The sequence below is a fragment of the Ursus arctos genome, unplaced genomic scaffold (genome assembly GCF_023065955.2).
Source record: "Ursus arctos isolate Adak ecotype North America unplaced genomic scaffold, UrsArc2.0 scaffold_28, whole genome shotgun sequence".
NCBI lineage: Eukaryota > Metazoa > Chordata > Mammalia > Carnivora > Ursidae > Ursus > Ursus arctos.
Window position 1 is genome coordinate 26,660,353 of NW_026622963.1, and position 24,830 is coordinate 26,685,182.

General features: G+C 40.8%; 1 protein-coding gene across 5 annotated transcripts in view; it reads right to left on the bottom strand.

The window, feature by feature from the left end:
• Positions 1-24,830, bottom strand: part of MCTP2 (multiple C2 and transmembrane domain containing 2) — a 235,533-nt gene that overhangs the window by 124,658 nt on the left and 86,045 nt on the right. For 3 of the 5 annotated variants that reach the window (XM_057303625.1, XM_026510399.4, XM_057303624.1), the window contains exons 5-10: positions 21,710-21,852; positions 20,848-20,924; positions 20,303-20,414; positions 16,169-16,204; positions 5,857-6,021; positions 3,493-3,623 (exon numbers count right to left, since the gene is read on the bottom strand). In XM_057303625.1, coding sequence (XP_057159608.1) covers positions 3,493-3,623; positions 5,857-6,021; positions 16,169-16,204; positions 20,303-20,414; positions 20,848-20,924; positions 21,710-21,852 — 664 coding nt within the window. Of the gene's footprint in view, positions 1-3,492; positions 3,624-3,664; positions 5,270-5,856; positions 15,018-16,168; positions 16,205-20,302; positions 20,415-20,847; positions 20,925-21,709; positions 21,853-24,830 lie in introns of those variants that run through there. The other 2 variants (XM_026510404.4, XM_057303626.1) reach the window with 2 other exon arrangements.

Below are 24,830 nucleotides of genomic sequence, written 5' to 3' on the forward strand. Positions count from 1 at the left end.
ATGTCCTTTGCACCATGCCCTGGAAGATACTCACTGAGAACTTCCTCAAAAACTTTCAAAAAAATGTCTATATTGTGTTGAAAAAAATATATATATACAATATATATACAAAAAAATATATATATATACACACTGAATTTTACTCGCCAAATTTCCTTTTCTTAAATCACATAATTGTAGTTGCAAATGTTGTGGGGATCCACAGCTGTCATACAGAAACATCTCAAAATTAATCATAATAATAATATCTAGCATTTAAGTGCTGAAAAAAGACCTAGGTATCCCATAGACACTGTTGCTGACCGGACCCCACTGCATGGAAAGAAAGCCCGATTTCACAAGCAAATTCATTGCCCAAGGTCACATAGCTAGGAAACTCTGTAGTTCAGCAAGGCCTGACTGTGCAACTCAAAGCTAGTTCTCCTTTCCTCATGTCAAACTGCCTGCAAAGGGAAGCTTCACTGATGAGAATTTCCTCAGAGAGGCCGGGTAGGGCTTTAAATTACTAGCATCAAGGTGCTCTCCGAAAACAAAATATGAAACAGGTCTTAAGAGACAGTTATGACTCATTCACACTGTCAAAGTGTTTCCTCATGCAAAAAAGGGTATTTCCCAACCACGGGGAGATAAAATAACTGAGCCTTAAAATTACAACAACAAAGAAAATGAAAAGAGAAGAAAATAAGTGAGAACTTGAAAGTGAGAAGGAACAGTATGTAACAGGTCTGTGCTGTTCAGCACATGCGGATACCACCTCGTCTTTAACTCTGAGAAGCAGTATGTATTTTTAGGGTAGGTTTCACCCCACTGCAGGGTAATGCTGTGTAGCCAGCTCCCGAGAGATGCTTTTGTTATCTTTTGTACCTCAGGAGAGGAAATAGGAAAAGGATACCAAAAAGATCCTTTAAAATCCGTGAAGAGGAAGGACATCATGATCCCTAGGACAGGTACATGTCTAAGTTACAAACAGGAAATAGCTAAAATAAAGGAAGAGTCCAGTGACAACACATAGAAGAAAAGGGACATCTTAAATTATTTTTTGTGGCTGTGAAGAAACTTAACACTCATCTGGAAAAACATTTCCTATTATGTGAAGGAAACAGGACGGCACAGTGATGTGTGAAATGAGAAGGGCATTATTCTTTGCACCTCCTAAAATAACACATTGGCCATTCATCACTGGAAGCCCAAATCCCCACCACTCAGATAACGCTTTGGGACACGGAGTTCTCTGCATTTGTGCATTTACGCAACTCATCCTTGGCTCCGTGGGCTAGCACAAAGTTTCTGATCCTCCTGCCATGGGTGTCGCCAGGACACTGGTATGTCACAGTGGTGACAAGTGTCAGAGGTCCCGGGAAATGTCTGAAGTGTCTCAGTTACCCTGTATAGGCACAGAAGGGAGAGACGAGACCAGGCTAAAGTCTTCGGAGAGGCAGTATCTGCAAAATGACCAGGGGACAACCTCCTGCAGGAACTGGAGGGTGTGACATGGCCTCGTTTGCTATCCCAAAGCACCAACCTGGCCCATGGGGTTGTCCATGAAGCTATGACCGCCCCCTGTGGGATAAGCAGTGTAGGCGATGAGGGCTGCACAAAGCCATGTAATCACAGCTATGGCACATGGAGGCTGAAGAGCTGAGGACTCAACTGGTAGCATGCTGTTCCCCTAGGGGGTGTCTGGATATGCGTGATGGAATGCGGATGTGTTGTGTGTATATTTTCCGCACACTAACTGAGGAATGCAACAGGTATCAGGTGGGTGAGAGCCAGATTGACTAAACATCCTGCAACATGCCAGACAGTCCCATGGAACATGGTGCCTCCGCTGAGAAACACGACAGGAGTGTTCTGTGGGTACCAAACTCCACACCCATCTATCTCAGGAGACCTGCTGGCGATGGATGGGGTGATGAAGGCAAGAAGAGCTAACAGTCTGTATGCCAGATGCTGTGCTCAGTATTTTACTGAAAAAGCAGTGCACAAGGTATTGGGTTAGCTGGGTCTCACCCCATTTCTGCTTGTAAGTTCCCTGCTGATGGAAAAACATTCACTGCTCTGGGCCTCTGCATTCCCTCATCAGTGAATCAAAGGGGTTATACTAGATGAGTCATTTTCAATTTTTAGCTTTCAGCAGTAAGACTTTCCCTCAATTAGAACCCCAATACAGAAGAGGGGTAAAAGTTGAGGTGCTCTGGCTTCAGGATAGAGGTTTTAGGAGACGCCCCCCCCCCCCATTCTCCAAGGGGTGAGCCGCAGGCATCTATCTCTCTGAACCCAGGGTTCCAGAGACCTTGGTTTGGAGAAGATGACACACAGCTGTTGAGAGCCCTTTGAAGGCTTGTATCCTAGATATAAGTTTTGGGTACAAATTGTATGTATATGGGTTGAACAAAAGGCAATGATTTGATGGAAATAAATCGGTCTTGGAAAACACAAAATCCTAGCCCTGGCACTCGCTGCTCTGAAGTCCACGGCCAAGTCATTTGTAAGCCTCTTATACTCTATTCCTTCCTCCACAGAACAGGAATAATGTTGCTAACTTGCAGGCCTATTTGAAAGATCAGAGATGATCTTTCCACCACCATTTCCATGGTACTTCTCAAGGGCCAGCCGTGGTACAGACACAATCTCATTTAACGGTATTGCTACAACAAGGAAGCCATAATATTCATGGTATTGCAGTTACATATGGGTGAGCCCCTCAATTAAGCTGGGAGGGTGCAGAGTAAAGAAATGAAAGAAAACAGATCTTGCCTCAATAGATTTCATTACGGTTTGCCATGAAGCTCATCAAGGACATTGAAAATTTTCCCATCATTTTGAGACACCTAGCTTCATCTTCTTACTAAATTATATGGTATTTTACTAAGTGGCAAACCAAAATTATAGGGTGCATTGGAAATCTACACACTTGATTATTGAACAATGCAGGGGTCAGATGTGCACAGTCCAAAACCTGCACGTAACTTTTCACTCCCCCCAAAACTCAACTATTATATAATAGCCCCCTGTTGACCAGAAGCCTTACCGATAATATCAACAGTTAACACATATTTTGTAGGTTATCTGTATTCTCACAACAAAGTTAGCGAGGGAAAAGAAAACATTACTTTTAAAAAAATCATGAGAAAGAGAAAATACATTTACAGTACTGTACCGTATTTATTAGGAAAAAAATCGCGTATAAGGGGACCGAGCCGTGCATAAACATTTCTCACACAGCATGAGATGGCACAATAACTTTTTTTTTTAGAGAATTTCCGACACACACTATTTTCTTCTGTTTTAATCAATATGAAATGACATTTACCAGTTAAAATAAAATAAAGTTTTTTCCCCAGGTTAGGCTCCAGCTTACTTATGGCGGCTGGGTGGGGATGTGAGGTTTTATTCTAAGCCCAAACAGATCATGACATTCTCTCTGACCAGCCTCACGCAGAAACCAGCTCCACACACGTCTCCCACGAGTTAGAAAGCGAGCAGACTCACGTGCCCAGACGCTCCTCGTGCTTTCTGCTGTCCTTTCCCCATACTTCAATGTCCAAAATGCCCATCCTGTCAGAGAAGTAGTGAAAGTCAAACTGTTCCCGCCACTGCGGATTTGCACTCTTACACAGTGTCTAGAAAACATGCAGTTATAATATTTATTTTCTTAAAATACCATTCATCGCTACAGCAGCTATATACATTCATTTCATTTCTACACGGCAGGAGATCATGACGATGTGCCTCTCCCTTAGAAAGCTAACCTTTCCATTTTGGAATGAAAGGGACTTGGAGCTTTCGGGAATTGGCAAAGCATCGCTACCCGTTTAGCTCACCCGCAGATTCAAGAATTTATCCAGCCAGTTAGCAAGAGTGACCCCACCAGAATTACCCCACGAGGAACCATCAATTATATATATATTGTAGACATATAAAACATATCTCCATAGACAGTTACGGTTGCTCTCTCTTACAAAAGATACTCCTCTCACTGGTTAATTGAATGCAAGTAAGTAACGGTTTTATTAGCACTCATTCAGTGCCGGCTTAAGAAGTATATAAATTAGCACGCTGAGGTGTTCATTCAGGTCTGTCCCCTGCATTGCATGAGACACCCGTCACAGGGACATTGCTGCCTGTTTTTAAATCTGAGTTTACTGAATCCAGTCACTTGAGCGAGACAAAGACGAAGAAGACCCCCTATAGCCCCACCGAAAAAGTAAACAGCCTGGTTTGAGAACTCCCCAAGTGTTTCTGTGTTCTCCCAGTGACTGCAAACTGCTTATGTGTTTGATCCATTAGCAGCATTTTTCGCTTTTGTTTCATTGACCCAGAGACTGAATTTGTGAATAAAACAGAGCAAGAACACTGGGCACGGGCGATCAGGTTCTAAAAAGCACTATGTCAACTGTTAAATCCAAGCACCGAACTATTCCTGCAGGGAAAATGGGGACAACCCAGATGCCGGCTGTAGCCAACATCGTGTAATATCATTTAAGCTCTTTCTCATATTGAGCTTAATATATCAGATCACAGAATTTAGACACCACGGGGAAAAAAATATTCGACCACAAATTAAATGCGATATTCCCCAAGGGGGACTGTAGCAAAAACCGGACTAATTCTGCACTTCACCTTAGTCCAAAGGGCTAAGGGTACTTAGCGATGAATAATTTTTCTGTAAGTCCTTAGCCTGACCCTGGCTGCCTAAGGAATCTTAGTGGAGAAATGTGTTCACTCTGGATACATTCGCTGTCAGGTACAGCCTGAAACTACCTGATTAAAATAGTCATCTGCCTAATTCTCCTGTAACTCGCCCAGAATTTTTTACATTTCTCGAAAATGGTTCTCCAGTGTGAACTTCAATTCTTTACTCCTTGTGGTGGAGTAAGTGATGTTTAATGTTTGATTTTCCACTGAAGAGTGTGCAGCAGAGACAACCTCTTGCTCTCTAAATCATTTCCCAACTGCATCTGTCTGCATGCGTTATGTCCTCGTTATGTCCTCTATACTGGAAAGCCCAAATTGCAAATATCCTCAGGTCTATTTTCGAAATCTTCCACCAATGTTGTTGTTGGTTTTGGTTTTTGTTGTTGTTTTTTTTTTTTAATGTGGCTTTTGGCAAGTGACTTCACTTCCAAATATCCTAGTTACCTCAATCCATAAAACCTAGGAAATATTCCTGTCTGACAGTTATGCAAAACGAATTCATTACCATGGTTTGGAGACTACGGTTTTTGAAATAAAAACCACACCAAATTACTAAGATTAAAAATTAAGTGGAATTTGTTTCAGGAGAATAAGATGATTGAGTCTTAAAGGCAGTTAAAAATGCCATTACTTTTGTTCAAAACAAATCACTAATATTTCAGTTAAAAAAAAAATACAATCACCACCAGCATCAAATGTCTGTTTTTGGTGTTAATACTAACAAGTAAGAGAAAGCAAAGAGTATATGATTTTGAAAATATTTTTCATTATCTTGAATATTTTCACCCAAATACAATATATTACATGACTTTGTTTTTGTAGGATTTTGAAAATATTTAGTTATCCTCTTCCTGCAATCTTTGAAACAATGTTTGCTTATTTTCAAAACGAAAATAAATCATACATCCAAATCCGTTATTTAATAAGCTTTCTCTAGCTCCAGTTACTATATTAAAATAAATTATGCTAAGCAACCCAATAGGTATATTAATTGACCACAGCTATACAATTATTTTGTTGTCTGGAAAGCTCCTAATAAAGTTACGAGGGCTAAAAATAAATTTCTCCTCTTCTTGTGAAATTCAGAGTGGAAAACATTTTTTTCAGCTCCTTTATTATGAACGATCTTGTTCTTCTTAAGGAATTGACAGAACTTACCTTACTTTTATACCTCTGATCTCCCAGTTTTAACTGGACAAACATCTCTGTCATGCTTCCTCCTGAGACATTCTTCCCTTCCAACAACGTTATACTTATAATCCCGTTCCAGAGTTGGTTCTTTTTCAAAGACTCTGAGAGCCGCAGGTTACGTATCAAAGAGGACTAAAGCAAAGAATGAAGATGACATATAAACTTGCTGATAATTCTTGAGTGTGACTTTGGTGATCACAGGAATTCCAGCTTTCAATATGGGATTATGAATGGCACTCCCTGACTGGTGAAAGTGTTATTAGTCTTCATTGATTTTGCAAACCTGCAAGCACAGTTATGTGATTTCCCTCTCGAGCACTGGACTTGTAACAATACAGTGAAGGATGACTGGGAGCAACACTTGAATTTGGCACTGGCCTATACTCCCACCCAGATGTGCTCCTTGGTAGGAATTCTTCATCGAGGCCTTCAGCTATTTTAATAGTAGGAAGGGAAGAAAGGCATTCTGGGCAACAGAGAGAGAAGAGCAAGGCACTGCTTTGCAGGGAAACAAAATTCCTCTGGGTATTTAGAAATAATGGTTTTGAATTTATCCTTCACACTTGAATCTGTCCACACTTCCCTGTATTCCTTGGGCTACTACTAAAAAGCCCAAAACCACTGTGAGATTCACAACTCCAGATACAGCCTACAATCTGCTGGCCAGCCAAATGAGCTTTGCAGACCTGCAGGGAGGGGAAGGATGTAGAAAGCACTTAGCATGGTGCCTGGGATCCAGGAGAGACTCGGTAACTGTTAACTTATTTTTTTTTTCCTTTTATAAATTGTATTACTCATGCACACTCACACACACCTTAAACAGAATATAGAAAAAAGCAAACATCCCCTATTATTAAATTATAAAGAGGACAAGCACCCTTTATTTATTTTTAATTTCCATTATGTAAATTTTCAAACATACACAAAGGCAGAGAGACTGGTATAGAAATCTCCACGTACTTATTCCTCTGATTCAACATTTTGCCAATCTGATTTCATGTATCCCTTCCCTCTTTTTCTCTGGCTGAAATATTTGAAAGCAAAAGTCCCTATTTGTTTTTCCCTAAGCACCATGCCATGATCACACTCCACAAAAGTAACCATAATTCCCTTCATATCGTTAAATACCCAGCATGTATTCACATTTCCCTGAAGGTCTCAACCATGTCTTTTTTATGGCTAGTTTGTCTGAATTTAGTTGGCGGAGTTCATTTACGTTCGCCGCTCCATACGTGACGTGGTACAAGCATAGACTGCTTTCTTTGAAGGAGAAATAAATGGACTGAAGAATGTAAATGGCATCAAGTACCACAGTAAAGCAATGAATTTCTCACACTATATATCATTCCTGTCATCTACTCGGTATATCTCCGAGATCATTCAGACACCAATTTGCTCGGACACCAGTTAGTCACGATTTATCACAACAAATGGTATGTCAGTATCATATTAATTACACACCAGCTTACCTCATCCAACGTCACTCCACCACTTTTAAAAATGGCACAGCAGAGCCACACCATGCATTTGGTTGGTCATTTTGTGACTACCTTAAACAAAACACACTTAGGGAAATCCACACTCTCAAATTTCACATCTGCGTTGCTTTTCTCTTAAAATGCACACACACGCGGGCACGCACACACACACAGACACACGCGCGTTTTGGAGGGGCTGAGACCGCGCGGGGAGGGCGCGTGAGATTTTAGAAAGAAAAAGAAAAATCCTTTTCCTCTGGAGAACATGGGCAGTTCTTGCTTAACTTCTGCTTCCAGTTCAGTTGTGGATAGAATATATTCGATAATGAAACTTGATGAAATAATTAAAGTTAGGCAATTTCATGTTTATTAAAAACACAGCCTATAAATAGACACACATATAAACAGATATGCGTATGTGTTTATAAATCTATATGTGAGCGTATAGCTCTGGACAGACTGAATACATTTTATAGCTTATTAAGTGCACGGGCTGAAAACGTCTATCTTTAAAAGGAAAATGAGATTTTGATTCATATATCCTGCTACAATTCCCTTTTCTTAAAATTTTTTTCTTCTTACAGTTTGACTTGCCAACCAACGAGCTAAAGCATGACCTGTCCCATGGCCATGCTTCAAAGCTCCGACAGATATATTCCTCCCTAAACACTGCAACTATTTCAAAATCCTTTTTATAAAGAAGGGAGTAATGTCCACAAGGGATCAAAGGGCATCCTACAGTCTGGCAATTGCCTAAGAAAAATGGTAGTGCTTCCATGAAATATGCCCTAAAATAATTTTGTGGCTTGGTATGTCCTAATTTCAAATTGGATGTTTATCTTGGAAAGGCTTCTATCTAACTTGTCCATAAAACAGCCCCACTTAGCTCTATGAGCTCTGTGAAAATGGAATCCAAAGCTGGTTATTAAGGGGGCCGAGAGATAGGTTCCATATGGCGGAACAGCATGGGAGGGCAAGGCTAAGGCCTACATCAGGCGCGGCTTGGCTGGAGCTCCTGATCTATCCACGGACACTCGTTGCATTACACCATAACATCTGGATTATTGCTTGTAATGTCCCTGGGAAACATCCACTTTCCATCAAAGCCTTTATCTATCTCCGTCGGACTTTGAACATTTTAGTATTTAACGCAGTCATGTTTGATGTGACGGACTTGGTCTTTGCCGGCCAAGATTTTTTTCCCCCTTACTAAAGGCAGCGTAGGAAAAGTGAACTATTTATTGCAGAGTTCACAGATAGAAAGGAACACAGGGCCTTTATTCTCCTTATTTTCCCCTCAATCTTTCTGCAAAACCCACTACAAGTTTATGTCCAAAAAAGTTTCATCTGACAGCAACATATTCTGGGTGTCTGTGTTTGCTTGAAAGAAGTGTCTTAATTACTTTAACATTTATTTGTCTTTAGCCTTGAGACAAGTAATGAGGCTTAAGAGCGGAGTCCGTGGGGGAGGGGCAGGTACTATAGGGGCCATCCTGGGTGTGCTCTGATGCAGAGCTGGGCTCCCCAAATCTTTTGTGTTCTTCGAACAATTCCTTTCTCCCCATAATAAATCCACTCCTCTGCACTCACTCAGCTAACTTCATAGCTCAGGTTTTCATGTCTGTGCCTGAGCCTATAAATGAAATTTGTCATCGTAATGCAGCTTGGAATGTGAAAGGAGAGAAGGAAATGACCCATCAAGGGAGAAGCCCACCCCACCTGAGTTGAAACAAACACCAGGAGATAGAGCAAAGTTTCTGGGTCCTGACCCTAATTTCTCAGCCGACATAAAGGATAAAATAGAGTACATCAGGGTTTTGTTATTTTTCTCTTTCCTCCCAAAGGATCAGAACCTTTCACCATTTCTGTGTTGTTTCATTCATAGGCTCTCTCTCTTCCTCAGCCCCCACCCTCTACCAAATCCACGCCCTTCCCCTGAACAGAAATCGTGACTTCCATCTGAAGCACACGCATTAGTTATTATCAGTGACTATGAGGTGTGATATTTAACTTAGAAACGTACTGACTTTCATGGGGACCTGGGTGGCTCAGTTGGTTAAGAGTCCGCCTCTTGGCTCAGGTCACGGTCTAGTCTCAGGGTTGTGGGATCTAGTCCCACATCAGGCTCCACACTCAGCAGGGAGTCATCTGTCTGCTTGAGATTCTCTCTCTCCCTCTCCCTCCGTCCCTCCCCCCTCCTCACGCACTCACTCTCTCTTTTTCTCTCTAAAATAAATAAATCTTAAAAAAGAAAAAAAGGAAAAAGGAAGAAAAATACTGACTTTCAGAAAAATGGAAAGCTTCAGGAACAATTTACTTCTGGGTCATGACAATCCCAGGGACAAGGACAGAAGGGTAAAAAGGGAGCAAAGCTAAAGGTAAGGGTTGTAAACTTCCACTCCCAACAGGTGGAGCATCTTCACAAATTTGTGATCTGGGCATAGACTCTCCAAACAGTGAATGACTGCCATTCCTGGGACTTAGAAAATGGATTACAGCTTGACCACATGCATTATTGGAGGATTTTGGCCAAGTGGCATGCTGGGGAGACAGTGATATGGACTCCAGTCTCTTGGCATGATTGCAAAAGAAAACCCAGAAATGACAGGCATGTCAGCAAGGTGCCTCCACTCTGTCGTGGGCCAGGAGGAATGGCAGAGAGGTTAGGAATAAAGAAAGATCTTAAAAGGAGAAGCATGCAGTCCAGGAGCCGGGGCCACAGCCTGTAGTCATCAAAAGCAACATGACAGCTGTCTATGCCACACTCCAGAACAGACCATGCTGACCAATACCACGGGACAATCATCCAAAGCACTCCCTTGGGTGGGATAAAACACCAACCTGATTTTCAAAGATAGAAATGAAAAAGAGGGGTAGCGGGAAAATATTTTTTTTTCTAGATTTTTCTAGGAAGGCATACCTATCATGTGCCTAATACTGTGTGGGTACTTTTTCTATGAGCTCAGTTACGGGAATATAAAAATAAGTGTTCTAATGCCACCAATGCCCATTTTGACTCTCAGCAGTTTTCCTAAGTCATCGTGAGAAAGGAGGTGTCAGGGGAAACAAATGCATGGGGAAAAAACTGACTAAGTTTGTAAGCTAAATGAACAATAAAACAAGATTCAACTCTGCTGGCATTGCTTAGAAAAGCTAAGGGAGAACATTCAGTCTATAAAAGGTTTCCCTGAAATATTCCTTCCAAGCTTTTTTTTTTTTCACATGTAAAACAACTGTTCATTGTCAACAGCTTTTATAGAATGACATGAGAAGATCCATACGTTCATGGAACAAGCTTCCAGAGAAGCTCCTCTTGGCAGCTTCTTATATCATCCAAAGAGGATCCTGCCGGCATAAATTCTCTGAGAACCACACAAAAAATCTTTGCGTAAGGATGTAAAGAAAGCCTTTTAAATTTCCCACAAGGACATGGACATGGACCATGAGATTTATATTCGTACGCGAGAACTAGATTATAGTCCCAAGGATAATGAATAACCTGCAGGTCGGACAGACACATTAGCTAGAAAAGTTTTATACGAAATTTAACATTTTTTCCTTGTGAAAAAAAATGCCATTGCTCAGTTTCCGCACTCCAAAATTAAAGACGAAGACTTTGAAAAAATTGATAAAGTCTATAAATACCCACTTCTCAGGGATTAGGACCAGGAAAATGCTTCTAACGCATTTCCTATCCTTAAAAGCTAAAGTGGAAAAAAAAAAAAAATGAAGCTCACATGATTCAACAAGATTTTCTTTTTCTCCCTAACCCTAGGAGAGTTCAAAGTTAAATGTTGTGTTCGTATGTAGTAACACCGTATGCAGTATTTCTGGATTCCCTTCTGTGTTGCACATTTCTATGTCTTTCCTTCAGGTACAATACTTCAAGGGCATCCCTTTCCAGAACCTGCCATACCTCCCTATACCGTGAGGCAGGCAAGGCACTCACTCTCAGTCTTCTGCAACGGGCAGGGCTGGCCCCTGAGTACCTTCGGATGTTTTGTGCTCTGGGCACTGGACTTACTTCATCCTAGTCCCAGCTCTACTTAAGACTTAGCAGCTTTGCCTTCGAGCTTCTAGCTTCCCAATACCCCACGTCAGACCCAAGTTCACACCAGTGGTTCTCAAACTTGAACATGCTTCAGAATCACCTGGGAGGCATGCTAAAAGATTGCTGGGCTCCATCCACAGAGTTTCTGATTCAAGAGGTCCAAAATGTTTGGGGGCGGGGGTGGGTCATGAATTCACATTTCTAACAATGTCCAGGTGATGCTGATGCTGCTGGTCCCAGGGGCTCTACTTTGGAAAGCTAATTGGCCGAAGCCTGATACTAAATCCTTTGGAGTACTTGCCATGGACCACATTATTTTATATGGTCATATCTCAATTCACTTCTTCTTCCCTCTCATTTGGGAAGGTTCGCTGCAGTCTTTATCTGTCCCCAGTATTCAGCCCACCTGCAAGGCTAGCATAGGGTCTAACCACGCCCTCTGAATACCCTTACCTCCCTACTCCCTTGTCTCCCGCTGACTCGGCAATTACAATGGCCAAGTCAGTTTCATCCTTGAATCTTCAGGACAGTATTCGGCCAACCTAGTATGCACATAGTGACAGGGTTTGGGCCAAAGTGGACTCTTATGTCATAGAAAGGAGACATTTAATGAAAAGTTTAGGGAGGCAGTGGCTCTGCTTTTCTGGTCCAGAGCACACATGAGACTAGAGAGTGCCAACAGATTCATGGCCCTACCTGAGGCCCCCAGAAATAAGGAAAGCCCCTAGAGGTCCTTCTGCCCAGGGCATTGGGCAAATGCAGTGTAACGTCAAGATAGATGATAGATAGACAGACAAATAAATTAGGTTAAAGAGATACAGACAGATATATAGACAAATAAATTAGGCAGATGAGATTAGATATATAGATAGATAGATAGAGATAGAGATAGTTTTATAGATTTATAGACTGCCTTCCATAAGTCCTAGATGTCAGACAGAAACACAGGGACAGACCGAGCAAAAGGAATAAAAGGGAAGGAAAACAGAGAGGGTATAACCTAAATTCATGCGGAACCCTTATCCTGTGATTCACGATTCTTACAACGTAATGACAATTGTAAAAGTATTCAAAAAAGCCAACAGCAAAGGCTTAGCCCCTATAGGTTGCATCAGAATCCAACAGGAAAAGAGAACCACAACAGGTACTGAAAATAGAAGGGATATAGTGCAAAGAACTGGTCTCACAGGTATAGGATGGCTGAGAGACCACATAGACAGGGCTAAGAAAATCTAAGGTCGGCAACGGAAGGAAGCTCTCCCCAACGCTCTCAGGAGTGGTACGGGACAAGATAAACTTTCCCTGCCAAGGTCCAGAGAGCAAGTATTCAGGTTTCAGGCTGTTAGGTCTCTGCCCCAACTACAATATTCTGCCGCTGCCAGGTAGAGACGATGCTTACACAGATGGGTATGGCTGTGTTACAACATTGCTTGCAAACACAGACATAGAGCTGGATTTGTGCCCTCGGGCTGAGGATTTGCAAGCCCTGGATAGTGAGACAAAAAGAGTAAATACTAGGGTCAGGCTCACCCGGTAGAAGCTGAAACCATGACAGGTCTAAGGGAAAATGCAAAATACAGTCCATGTCCAGATACCACGTGAAACAGAGGGAAAAGGAAGACATACACTGGAAATTCTCCTACCCGGTAGTATCCTACCCCTATCTCTCATGGTATAAAGCCAGCTGGAGGCTACCTGACAGGGAAACCTAGAAGACGTATCCTGTGGTATCAGCCTCTGTAATAACAGAGAGGAACAAAGATATAAGAATATGAAGCTGAACAGCCCAAAGATTGTCACCACTAGTCAACTAATCTCATACATAAAAAAAGTCACAGTGGTATAGTTCAGATCTCTTACTTCGGATTACTGGTATACCCGGTATAAACCAGTGGTCAAAAGAAGGGCTATGTAAAAAATTGGTATTTATCACAGGGCAAATGAATGTACAGTAAAGGAAATGCTAGGAAAGGGTAACCATGGTCAGCCAGATGACCTGCAAAGACCCAAAGAAAGCACAGGAGAAGGGTGTGGGTGTGGGTGCGTGTGCACAGATTTCTGAATACAATCAGTGACTTTTCAAGTCCATCTTTTATCATTGTGAGTTTTTTTCCCCCATTAAACTATCTGATTAGAGAAGTCACTGCCGTTAATTTTCTCTCTAAGTGTTACATACATTAGTAAGATTTGGAAACAAATCTATTCACAGAAAAGATTATGTATAATAAATATCTAAAAAGAGCTAGTTATCTGATTCAGGCCCTGTTAAATCAAATTCTCAATTCTCATGTTAAAATGCTCATCAGAAGGTAAACAGAGGCTCTAGGTGAAACCAAAACCTACTTTTAAAGGCAATCTCTATGTATTTACTACATTACAGTCAAGGTCAATAGAGTAAGAAAACAGTTTAGAAGACAGTCTGCCATTCTGGGCCCCTTTGGATGGTGCAAAATTATAAACTTATGGGGTTTAAGAGGCAATTACCTAAATAAAGTCAAGCCATTAAAAGAATAAGATTGAGGTGAAAAAGTCAATGACATTTTATAGAGAATATATTACTGAGGACTAGCAAAAATTTTAGATACTCATGGTATAGTAATCTTCTCCATGTCAAACTTCTGTTCCTTCATTTTAAAATATAATATTGAAATCCTAAAAAAAAAAAAATGAAGAAGCAGCTTACAGTTTTAAAAATACCAAGATAGGTTGATCAGGGTATTTTAACTACTTTGACAGAGGGTTAATCATCGTGCCTACAGATTTTCCACGGGACTCATTTTCATAAGTCCAATTAGAAGTTCCCTCTCTTCCTCTGCAAAAACTTCAAACTCTAAGTAGCAAAAAGTCAACCTAACAACTGAAATTCTTCACCGACACATAAACCGCATCTCTCACGTAAGATCGTGAGCAGCATTCGATGAGCTCTACTCATCGAAGGTTTTATTAAACACAGGCCCCAGGTCTGGGCATTTAAGTCTCTGAGCCCAGCACACTGAAGTCAAAATTCTAGAAACAATCACAGAAGGGGAAAAAAGAACACAGCAGCTCAGTGGTAAGACACAAGTCTGCAGTACAGATATAAATACTGCTCTCCAGGATCCTCTGTGCCTTTCGTATTTGTGATATCTTTATCCAGGCCGTCAACATTTCTTCTCTCCCTCCTCATTCCTTTGGTCATTCTCCCATAACCTCTCCTGTCCTCCCTCGACTCCAATATTCCCCAAGCTCACAATTTTTCTTTCTAGCCTTTATGTTCTCCCACAAACTGCCAGAGCTCTTCCACAGGCTGGAGCTCCCTAACTAAAGATGGTTATTGATGTACAATACCAGTGTTTTAGTGCAGCAGAAGAATCAATAAACGAGAAAATACTGCTTTGTCAGGCTTCTCCAAAGCATGCCGGGAAACTTTACTGCTTCGGATGGTTACAGAAGCTCTTAATATGGGAGAGCAAGAGCTGGGCTCCCTTCTGTGGCAAGAAATGATGTTCTTCTACCCTCTAGTGACTACAAAGGAATAAGACAAAAGTTGGAGGAATTTCTGAGACAGCTTCACATTATTATTTATTGTCTCTTCATTTTATTTCTAAAACAAAACATAACAAAAAAAACACAAAAAAAACTAGAGTCTTGTAAACCAAGTGAACTGGTTAACAAAACAACTTATTGTGGTCATTTTTAGGATGTTCGACATGCCAAGTGTATACATTTTCCTAAGAGGTGGGCTTCGATTCCTTTGGATTTTAAAAAGCAAGGTTTGGAAAGTGTGCCTTTCTTCCCAAATGACTAGCGCTGGTCAGGTGACAATTCTGTCTCTCTCTCTTTCACACACACACACTTTTACAAACTCACAAAGCCTCTGTTTCAATCGCCTTATTTTACAGAGAAGTAAACAACTGAAGTAGCATGAGGTTAGAAATGAGAGCAGACAGGCCTTTGTGCAGGTACGTGTGTGTGTCAATGTATACACAATGTATATACAGAAATTGCCCGTGTTTCTGCAAAATAGCCACACACATCACCGCCACCTCCATGTTGGTTCTTTCTCTTTAAAAAGTAGCAGAGCAGCGAAATTAAGTTATAAATACTTTCCTGGTTTTCTTTATGTTCACACCAATTTTGACATGTAGTCACTCACGACATACTAATTTAATCACCGGATAAATTAACAATGCTTTCTTACCTTGTACACGGAGAGCTTTTACAAATTGGACAACAGTTTATAATTGCTTAAAAGGATACTAGCAATGTAAAAAAAAAAAAAAAAATACACCAGTACTTCATGAAGAAATCTTCCCAGAAACTCGCGGCAACAAAGGTAATAAATGGTAAAATAAGACTAATATAAGAAAGATTTGTAAAATATACCACATTGTTCTCTTCGTTAATCTTTTCATTGCCCCTACCGACACCAAAGCTAGTTTCCATCTAGTGGTATATAACTTCCTAAAGGACTAATTTTAACAGCACAATACACCAAATAATCCGGGCTTAATGAAGTGTAACATTCTACCATGGCTGGTACATGTAAAATCTCACCACGAAAACATGTATAAGTTCACACATCTGGCTACGCCCCTATGAAATGAAATCTAAAAGGGAGGTTGTTTCCTTATTCGTAGCAACAGTGAGAAGAACAGAACGCTGTCACCACGTATAAAGGTTGGATAATACCAGTCCTGTGTACATCTGTGTCTGCAACAAAGATGAACTTTCCCCCAGATGATGTAATGAGAAAAACAAGGATATTTACCTTGCTGGTACTCAACCGCTTCCGATTTGACCAACGCTAAGGATTGAGTCCATTGAATGGTGAAAAATGGCAAAAGGAAAGAGAGAAATAGATTCATTAGTAACATAACTCCGTTATTATTAGTTAGATGATGCATACTCTATTCAAACAACTAACACCTGAGTTCGGGGGTTACAGAGAATACATGTTTGAGCAAGAAAATAAAAACAGAAAAATCACATTTCTGTGGTCGAGGGACATCATTTTCTCCTAGTATTCAATAAGACAGGACATATGAATACTGCTCAATCTTTAGAAGTACCAGTTCTTAGTATGAGAAGGCTCTCGATCTTTAAAATGCTTTTAATTGCCTTAAAGCTCTATAATTTCTGTCTAAAAGCAAATTGCGAAGGCAGATTTTTCCTACTTGAAATATTCAGATAATATCGTAAAAATATTGAGGAAGTTCATGGACAATGTCAGTGCATGTTTAAGCTTCCATAGTTTTAGATACTAAAAAAAAAATCATTCCATTTACCCCCAATGATCAAATCTCAATATTCAAAATAATAGGGAAAAAAAATCCGAGCTGTTCCTGCACAATTAAGAAAAATAGGCTAATACAGCACCAAGGGAGAGAAGAACAAATTTTCTGAACAGCAAGTAACTTCACCACTGTTCTCTTTTGATCTCTCATTTGTCATGCTAAGGCTGCTGAATTTCGTCTACAATTAAAATTCTTTCCTAGCAAAATCCTCTCATTACCCCTGTCACCGTCCAGGACTGCGAAGCTCTACTCTGGCTGGTTAACCAGCTAACTGGATGTTAAAACTTGGATAAATTTGGGAGATTACAGCGCAATTATGAACCTAATCGAGCAGACCACATTTACTATTATGCTTAAGGAAAAAATACCTTTAGGCAAATGACCTATCCACTTTGCCAATACATCCTCCCAATCAATTAGAAACCAGAAAATAAACAGTCTTTGGGGGAAATCTACTTACATTTCAGCGACCAGCAACTAGAAACACTGGTACAGAAATGACTTGAACATACTCTTTATTAAAAACACTCCCCCCTGGTGAAACTATGAGTTCCAACATTTAGCATGGGATGCAGTTACGGATGCTACAATCTGGGTATTAAAATCAGTTTTTTTTCTATTTTCTCTAGATCATACTGACAAATATTTCCCCTCAAACAACAACCAAAATTAATTACCATCTTAGAAGTACACATGTCTAGCACTCTCTGACATATAACTCATTGGACTTTTTTTAAACAATCATAAAAGATAAACAAAATAGATAAGGAAATTAATGGAAAATAAGTATCTCTGTCTGCTTACTACTGTTTTTGTTTTGTTTTGTTTTAAAGATTTTATTTATTTATTTGACAGAGATAGAGACAGCCAGTGAGAGAGGGAACACAAGCAGGGGGAGTGGGAGAGGAAGAAGCAGGCTCATAGCGGAAGAGCCTGATGTGGGGCTCGATCCCATAACGCTGGGATCACGCCCTGAGCCGAAGGCAGACGTGAACCGCTGTGCCACCCAGGCGCCCCTGCTTACTATAGTTTTAAGAGCTACCATATATTGACAGCCTACCCCATGCCAAACACTATATTTGACAATCTCCGTCTTCACAATCCTGTAAAATATATATATATATTTTTTAATCTCCATTTCACACGTGAGAGGATTGTCATTGAGAGAGGTTAAGTAATTCTGTGAATGTGACGTGATCACTTAACTTCTCAAAGCACGAAAGTAGTAGAGCTGGGATTCAAATCCAGGCCGTCTGATGACGGAGCCCACAATTCTAACTACAAACCAAGAAAAAGAAACAGACAGTGGTTTTGTCAGCCTTCCACCCAGCACCTTCCTTCCGACTCTAGTATGCCCATATACACTTAAAATCCCTGGACTCACGTGAGGGTGAGTTCACAGACATTCTGCTTGTGTTTGGATTTTTGTCAGTCTGGTTCTCAAGTGACAAAGACTGCCATGATGGAAATTTACAAACAAGTGATTCCCAATCGAATGATCTCTTGTCTTGCCAGTGTTGAGTGTTAGTTATTGTCTTTTAAAACCCCCACATAAGGATGTCTTTAAGTATTCACTTAACGAAAAGAACAAACGTTTTCTGATACCTGCTCTATCCCAAAGGCCCCCATACACTCTGTGTAAGTTGAATAACCACACATGGCCCAGGATAGATGATTCCTTGCTTGGGGAATACTTTGATCAAGTACATAAACAGAAAAATAAAACTACTGATCAGAACAAACAAGAGCAGGCAGGGCTTTCTATATTATAATGTCCTATAAAATATATATACAAGAAATATATTGTACCCTAGACCTCTACCAGACGATCAAAGAACAAAGAAAACAAGAAAGCACAGGAGCAAGCAGATATACAGTGTGGCAAACTCTTGAAAAGGGGGAAGGGGGCAAAGTTAAAAAGGGCCAAACTCAGTGAGATGACAAGCGTGGCTCCTTTCAGGACTCTGAAAAGTTTTCCTTTGAGATGCTTTACAAAAGCAAATTCAATATACCTCTGCGATTTGAAATACATTTTAACTAAAATGGCATTACTTTAAAACTCCAAATTTTGGCAATATTTAAATATATTTTAAGGGCCCTATGACCGCTGGACATAATCCACTCTACTACAGAAACATTCACACCAGGAATACATAGGCAGCTATTTTCATGAGAAATTATCCAACTTTCCAAACCCCACTTAAATATGTTAGCAAATTTTCGGAATGTATCAGCCAGCAATTGCTCAATGATGGGGCCAGTGATACTTATTTACATTGCATGTTATTTTAGCATGGTGTCTGGCTCGAGGAACCAGTCACCTACTACACACATGGACACAGAATCTAACAGCAATACCGTCAAGGCTGAGAGAAGTGAAAGAAAAGCTTCCTTCACTATGCTGGACAGAAAAAAAAAAAAAAAAAGTTTATGTTCATCATCAATTTAAGATACGTTAGCATCACAATATCAGGTTTATGGAGGCTTCCAGTTTCAAAAGGACTGTATCTTTAAAAAATTAATAAATGGGAGGGTTTTTTCCCCCAGGTTACTGTCAAGTAAATGTTCCTAAGTAAAGAATTCAAATTAAAAATAGCAACGATTGAGTTGATTCTCTGGCAACTGAGAAATCACTGTGCAGCTTTGCTATTCCTTTTTGCTATCTTCTGTGAATTTACTAGTAAATCAGTCCTGATTTTCAGCATGAAAATAAATTACAACTAAAAGCAAAGGTGATGTCAAGATGAAGAATATTCTCCTCATCGACCCCACTGACTCAATTCAAGAAGTACCTACTGGAGGCCTAATTTATAAACAGGCTTCAGATTTTCATACCAGAGTCTAAACATGCTTAAATCTGAACACATTCTAGTCCCTTTCCAAGCAGATATTTTAGCTGGCTTTAGAAACACCTTTCAAATAGGTTATGATCAAAGATACTTTTTGTTCTTATTTTAATTCTTGGAATTATGAGATCTGATCCCTGCATATAAAATAAGATTATGATTTGTAGTCATCTATTTGCTCAGGAGAACAGAGCCCCAGTCAAATCATCATAAAATCTAGTGCTTTGTTGGTGTTAGAGAGATCTTCAATAGGCCATGCAGTAACTAGAAACATCCATGTAATAATAGATCAGGGGATATTAAAATTTATATCTTCCCGAAAGTACTCTCGACAGAAAATGTGATAGCTAAAAGAAAACAAAATAAACTGGGATGCTACAAATATGTATTTGATCACCTTAATAATTTACAATGTAATAATTAAATCCCGGGAACTGCTTTGCATAACTGAATAATGTCTAAGTTATCCAGCACCTAAGAAAACAGTTAATGGAAACCTTACCACTTAGGAAAAGCACATGCATTTTAATAAAAGCAATATCCACATCCCTAGCCAAAGTAGAGATCATTCCTTAAAGGATTTTCTTTCCAGATTTCCAAAAGAAAGGATGCATAGAACCACAGATAGGTACTTTACATCTTGATACAATTATTTGTTTCCCTCCACAAACAATTACAAAAAATTCCAGCCATCTGGTAACCCAATTATCAAAGGGCAATTACACTGAAGAATTTTGAAAAGAACAAAAGGGTCACACTTACATGTCTCTTGAAATCACCCTGTTTTACTACGAGGCTCAAATTTAATACAATCACCCCCATGTCTTCTTCTAAACTGTTTGGGTCTTCCAATTTTAAAATATGTTCAGTCGTTCTACAAGCAAAAAGCAACAATTAACATTAGCACTTATGGGCAGTACTATATAATCTTACAATGCATCGAGAGCTTATGGAAGAAGTCTCCCACCTCTGCGTAAGAGCGAGACACGAGTTTTAAAAAGCACCAAATTCAGTAAAAATAACCCAGTCATCTTCAGAGTAGAGGAACTGTTCGGCATTGCCTAATTCAACAGTTGGTTAATGGATTCTTGGCTCTTACTGCCCAAATAAAATTTAAATACTTATTTTATTTTTAGGTTAGGTAGGTTAATGAACCTGCATATTAACAGCTCAAAATCCAATACACATTTCAGAACACATTGTGGAAGATTGAATGTCTGACCCATCATCTAAACAAATGTCATCTAACATTATCTTGCGTTCCCTCTAAAACTCAAAGTCACAATTAGAAGGAAAAAATACAATACCTGTTAAGCTCAAGATCTCTGAGAATGACAAATGCAGAGCCCATGAAATCGGATGTAGTTAAATCTCGATCATAAACCTACAAAGGAAGAGGCCAGTAACACACATTAATAAGGTAAACCAACCGAATTTATCAAATTATTAATAAAAGCAATATGCTGGGAATTTTGAATTCAGTCTTCTAGATCTCAAACACAATTTGCACAGTACGGTTAAGGAGGAATTAGGCCAAGCCGATGGCAAGGACAAAGATTATTCAAACATGCCCGTTTTGCCTACCACAGCCAAAACAAGAGCAGAAAATACTCTTAAGGCAGAATTCATATGCATTAAAATGTTGCGCACAATGGACCGCTCTCTGTAGTTTAAACGGTCTCTCGTTAAAATTTAGTATTTTCCACGGTGAGCAGATCTGCCAATTAAATAGAAATTTGCTAAATATTCTACGGCAATCCCATCCTCCACTCAACTCATGCAGTTTTAACCCAGATGTTAGAGCAATTGATGCTTACAACCAGTAGCTTAAAGCTCTATTAAGTATAAAGTTATTCCTAATGAGAAAGGCTTTCCGACTTGTCGCCACTGCACCGGCTGTAATAATTCTTCCATGTGCAGTAAGTTTAAATACAATCAATGGAGATATTATTTTCACTCTGATTTTCTGCAGAGTATACACCACTGATCTGAGAAAAGCATACAGTTTCAACAAAGGGTATAAATAATCCCTTCCACACTAATATTTTTCACCCAGAGCTTAATGATAATAAAAGATATTTGGGGACGTTGCCTGTTGAAGGGAGCAAAGACTGCTGAGAAATCCATGGTTTTAACAAAAGAGCAGAACTGGAAGCCATCTGTGATTACCTTCACACGGAGCTTTTGATCAAGGCTTTGAATCGGAAGTACAACTATCTCATCCCAAACTGGGTTCAGGTTCTTATATATGACTTTACTTTTGTACAGTGTCTTCCCATTCAGCTTAAATTTCACATAGGGATCACTTGTGCCTTTAAAAGAAAAAAGAGAGCGAGAAAAGTTTTAAAAATATACGGTAAAGCCCAGGATCTCCATTAAGTAAAGATTCTTTCCACACTCCCCTGGCTCAAAGCATTTCACTGAGCATACCCAGAAAAAATGTCTCCCTGTGCAGGGATTGAAGGTCCCAGAGGTAGAGAGGAGAGAAAAAGGAAACAATTTGGGGTAAATGACTGATTCTACTTTGCCTTTCGTGGTAGAATACAAATGGGCTCCTTGAGCTTTTTCTGTTTTGTTTCATTCTGGGTATGTCATCACTACCCTACCCACAAAAATTCCAGAAACAAAATCCACCGGCACCAGCCGACAGTGTCAGGAGTCCTGGGGAGAAACCCACCCCTCCCAAGAATGGCAGCAAGTCCGTGAAAAGGGAAAGAAACCATTTTCGAACACTCGGCCAGATGGCTGACTCCACAGAACTCTACTTTCCAATATAATCATAATAAATGAATCAATCTCTGGAACCGGTGGCTCAAAAGATAGGGCAACAGGACCAAGACTAGAACTGGGGGCATAGAGATTAAATTGACAAAGTTGCCATTCTTTGCCGCCTCCTGCACCTGCAGCAAAGCCAGCGAACATTGTCTCGCCCTGGCCAGATGAAAGCCACACCAGCCCGGCCCTCAGCTGGCCTCAGGGCAGACACCCCTGACCCGCCCAGCTCCTCCCGGGGAGCTTTGAAACAGACGCCAGAAAGAATGAATAATGTCCCTCCAGCTAGGATATCCAAAGCAAGAAAGAAGGGCTGATGAGGAGTCCTCCTCCCCACTTCCAGATCAGCTTGGGGGGTGGGGGGGAAGCCTGTAAACGTAAACCGTGAATTCTGTGTTGTATGTGTGCATTGCACGGCTCCAAGTACACCATCATGCTTGGGACATACTTGTGCATTGATACCCGGTGAACGGTGAGTAAAGAAGGCACAAATAAATGAACAATCAGCGAGGGGAGAAATGAAGGCCAGCCAATAACGCCACAAAGAAAGGAAAAGAATCTAACGTGAGGAGTTAGGATATTAGAATCAACTGTGAAACAATCATATATAAGTGTATAAAGACCAACATATATTCCCTGGTATATATCTCAGGTGCCGTGGACAGTCCCAACACAGGTCCCATGTATTTATGGACGTGAATTCCTGCTATAAAGTCAAGCCCAAATAGCCGAAGATATTATCTCAAAAATTAATTAGGCTACTCCGCGGCAAACCTTGACCAAATCATTAATACCCGTTCTTCATTACCTTAAGCTTTTATTTGCATTACCTCCCTTTTTTGTTGTCGTTTCTATTTCGCTGCCATATTAAACATGAACACGAGTGCGATACCTTCCCCAACTATTTTAACAGAAAGAGATTTCCCTAGAAAGCAAGATAATACACATTGTTTAGAAGCCTTCACAGATGACCCAAGGTATAATTTGGGTGGTAGCCTTCCGGTGTTCCAAGACTTCTAACTCTGAAACGAAGAAATGAAAATGTGCACGTACACACATACATATCCGACTCTCGCATTTGAAGTTTGGCAACACGGGGACAGAAGGCCCCCGACAGTCTTTATTTTCAAGACTTGGACACCCAGAGACACACACACACCTGCCTGGTGTTCACTGGCAGCTCTGACCGGGACAGTAAGAAGGAGTGAATTCACAGCCATCCAGTGGCATCGTCACTAGTGAGTGAGCGAGCCATCTCTCCCCACTACTCCCTTTTCTAGAACATGAGAACACCACTGGCAAGTCAGACTTTAACCATCATTCTGATTTATATATATATATATATATATATATATATATATATATATATAAATAAAAGCAGGGGGAAAACTATAATAAAAAGAGGCCTTTAATTAAATGAAATTGCCACTCTGGGATCGGGCCTTCATGCTTGTCAGCGTACTCTCAAAATAAACATCTCAAAACCAGGCCTCGGTGGTGTCACTTTCTCACAAGCAAAGCATACTGGGTAATCCCCAGGCATCTTGACAGCTACATAATGTTCAAACGGTTTCACGGGTGAATGGCGTCAGTTGCGTGAAAGAAAATATTAATGTCTGGAATTAATAGAAAAAGGGACCCAGGGTTTACAAAGCCAAACAAGGAAAGAGGGTGTCAAGTTAGTGTGGCATTAATTGTTAGGGAAAATCTGAGAAAGGGGGGAGCACATTGTGATTTTCTCTCGGAGCCTAAGTGCCTCCCTGTCAGGGAAATGACATCTCAACTAGGCAGGTTCTGAAAAGGGGTCGGTGGCTCAGGAATGCAACTCCCCGCTTATACAAATGATGAGATGACGCCTGAATGAGTGGACTTTAACCTTTTTCACGGGGAGCTTCATAAACAATGAGGCTCTTTGGAAGAAAGAGGGAGCGTGGCAGTCTGGGAGGAGAAGAAAGCTAGGAGGCCGGACGGGCGCCTGAGTCCTGGCGCGGCCCCCAATTCTGCCATGTGGACCCGACGGGGGTCGCACACCAGCTCAGATTTAGAAGAGCAAGGTGTTAAGCACCCAGGGCCTGAGTTTCATGCTGCACTCCAAACGCACGGGGGTTCAGTGCTTGCCGAGACAGACTAACAGCCATTCACTGGTCCTCCAAAATGTGCTGTACCAGTTTATACTCGTGACCGCAACGTGTGGCCGTCCTTACTCCTGCTCAATGACGCGAGGGTCTGTCAAGCCTGCTGACATTGCTCACGTGCCACAAACATTGACGGCTGACGTCAGAGCCAGGCTCGGTGCTAGGCATGATGGGGGGTCACCAAGGTCCATCAGTCCCAGAGCCTGCTTGCGCCCAGTCTCCTGCACCCGGCCAGCAGCAGGCATCCCGTAAATATAACGCAAGGCCCAAGAGGTAAGCGTCCAAACAGAACTGAACTCAGGGGTAATACTAGCTCCCAGGTGGGAGACATTAGCTCTAGCTGGGGTGCCCGTGAAGGTTGAAAGAAAAGGTGCTGGTTGAGA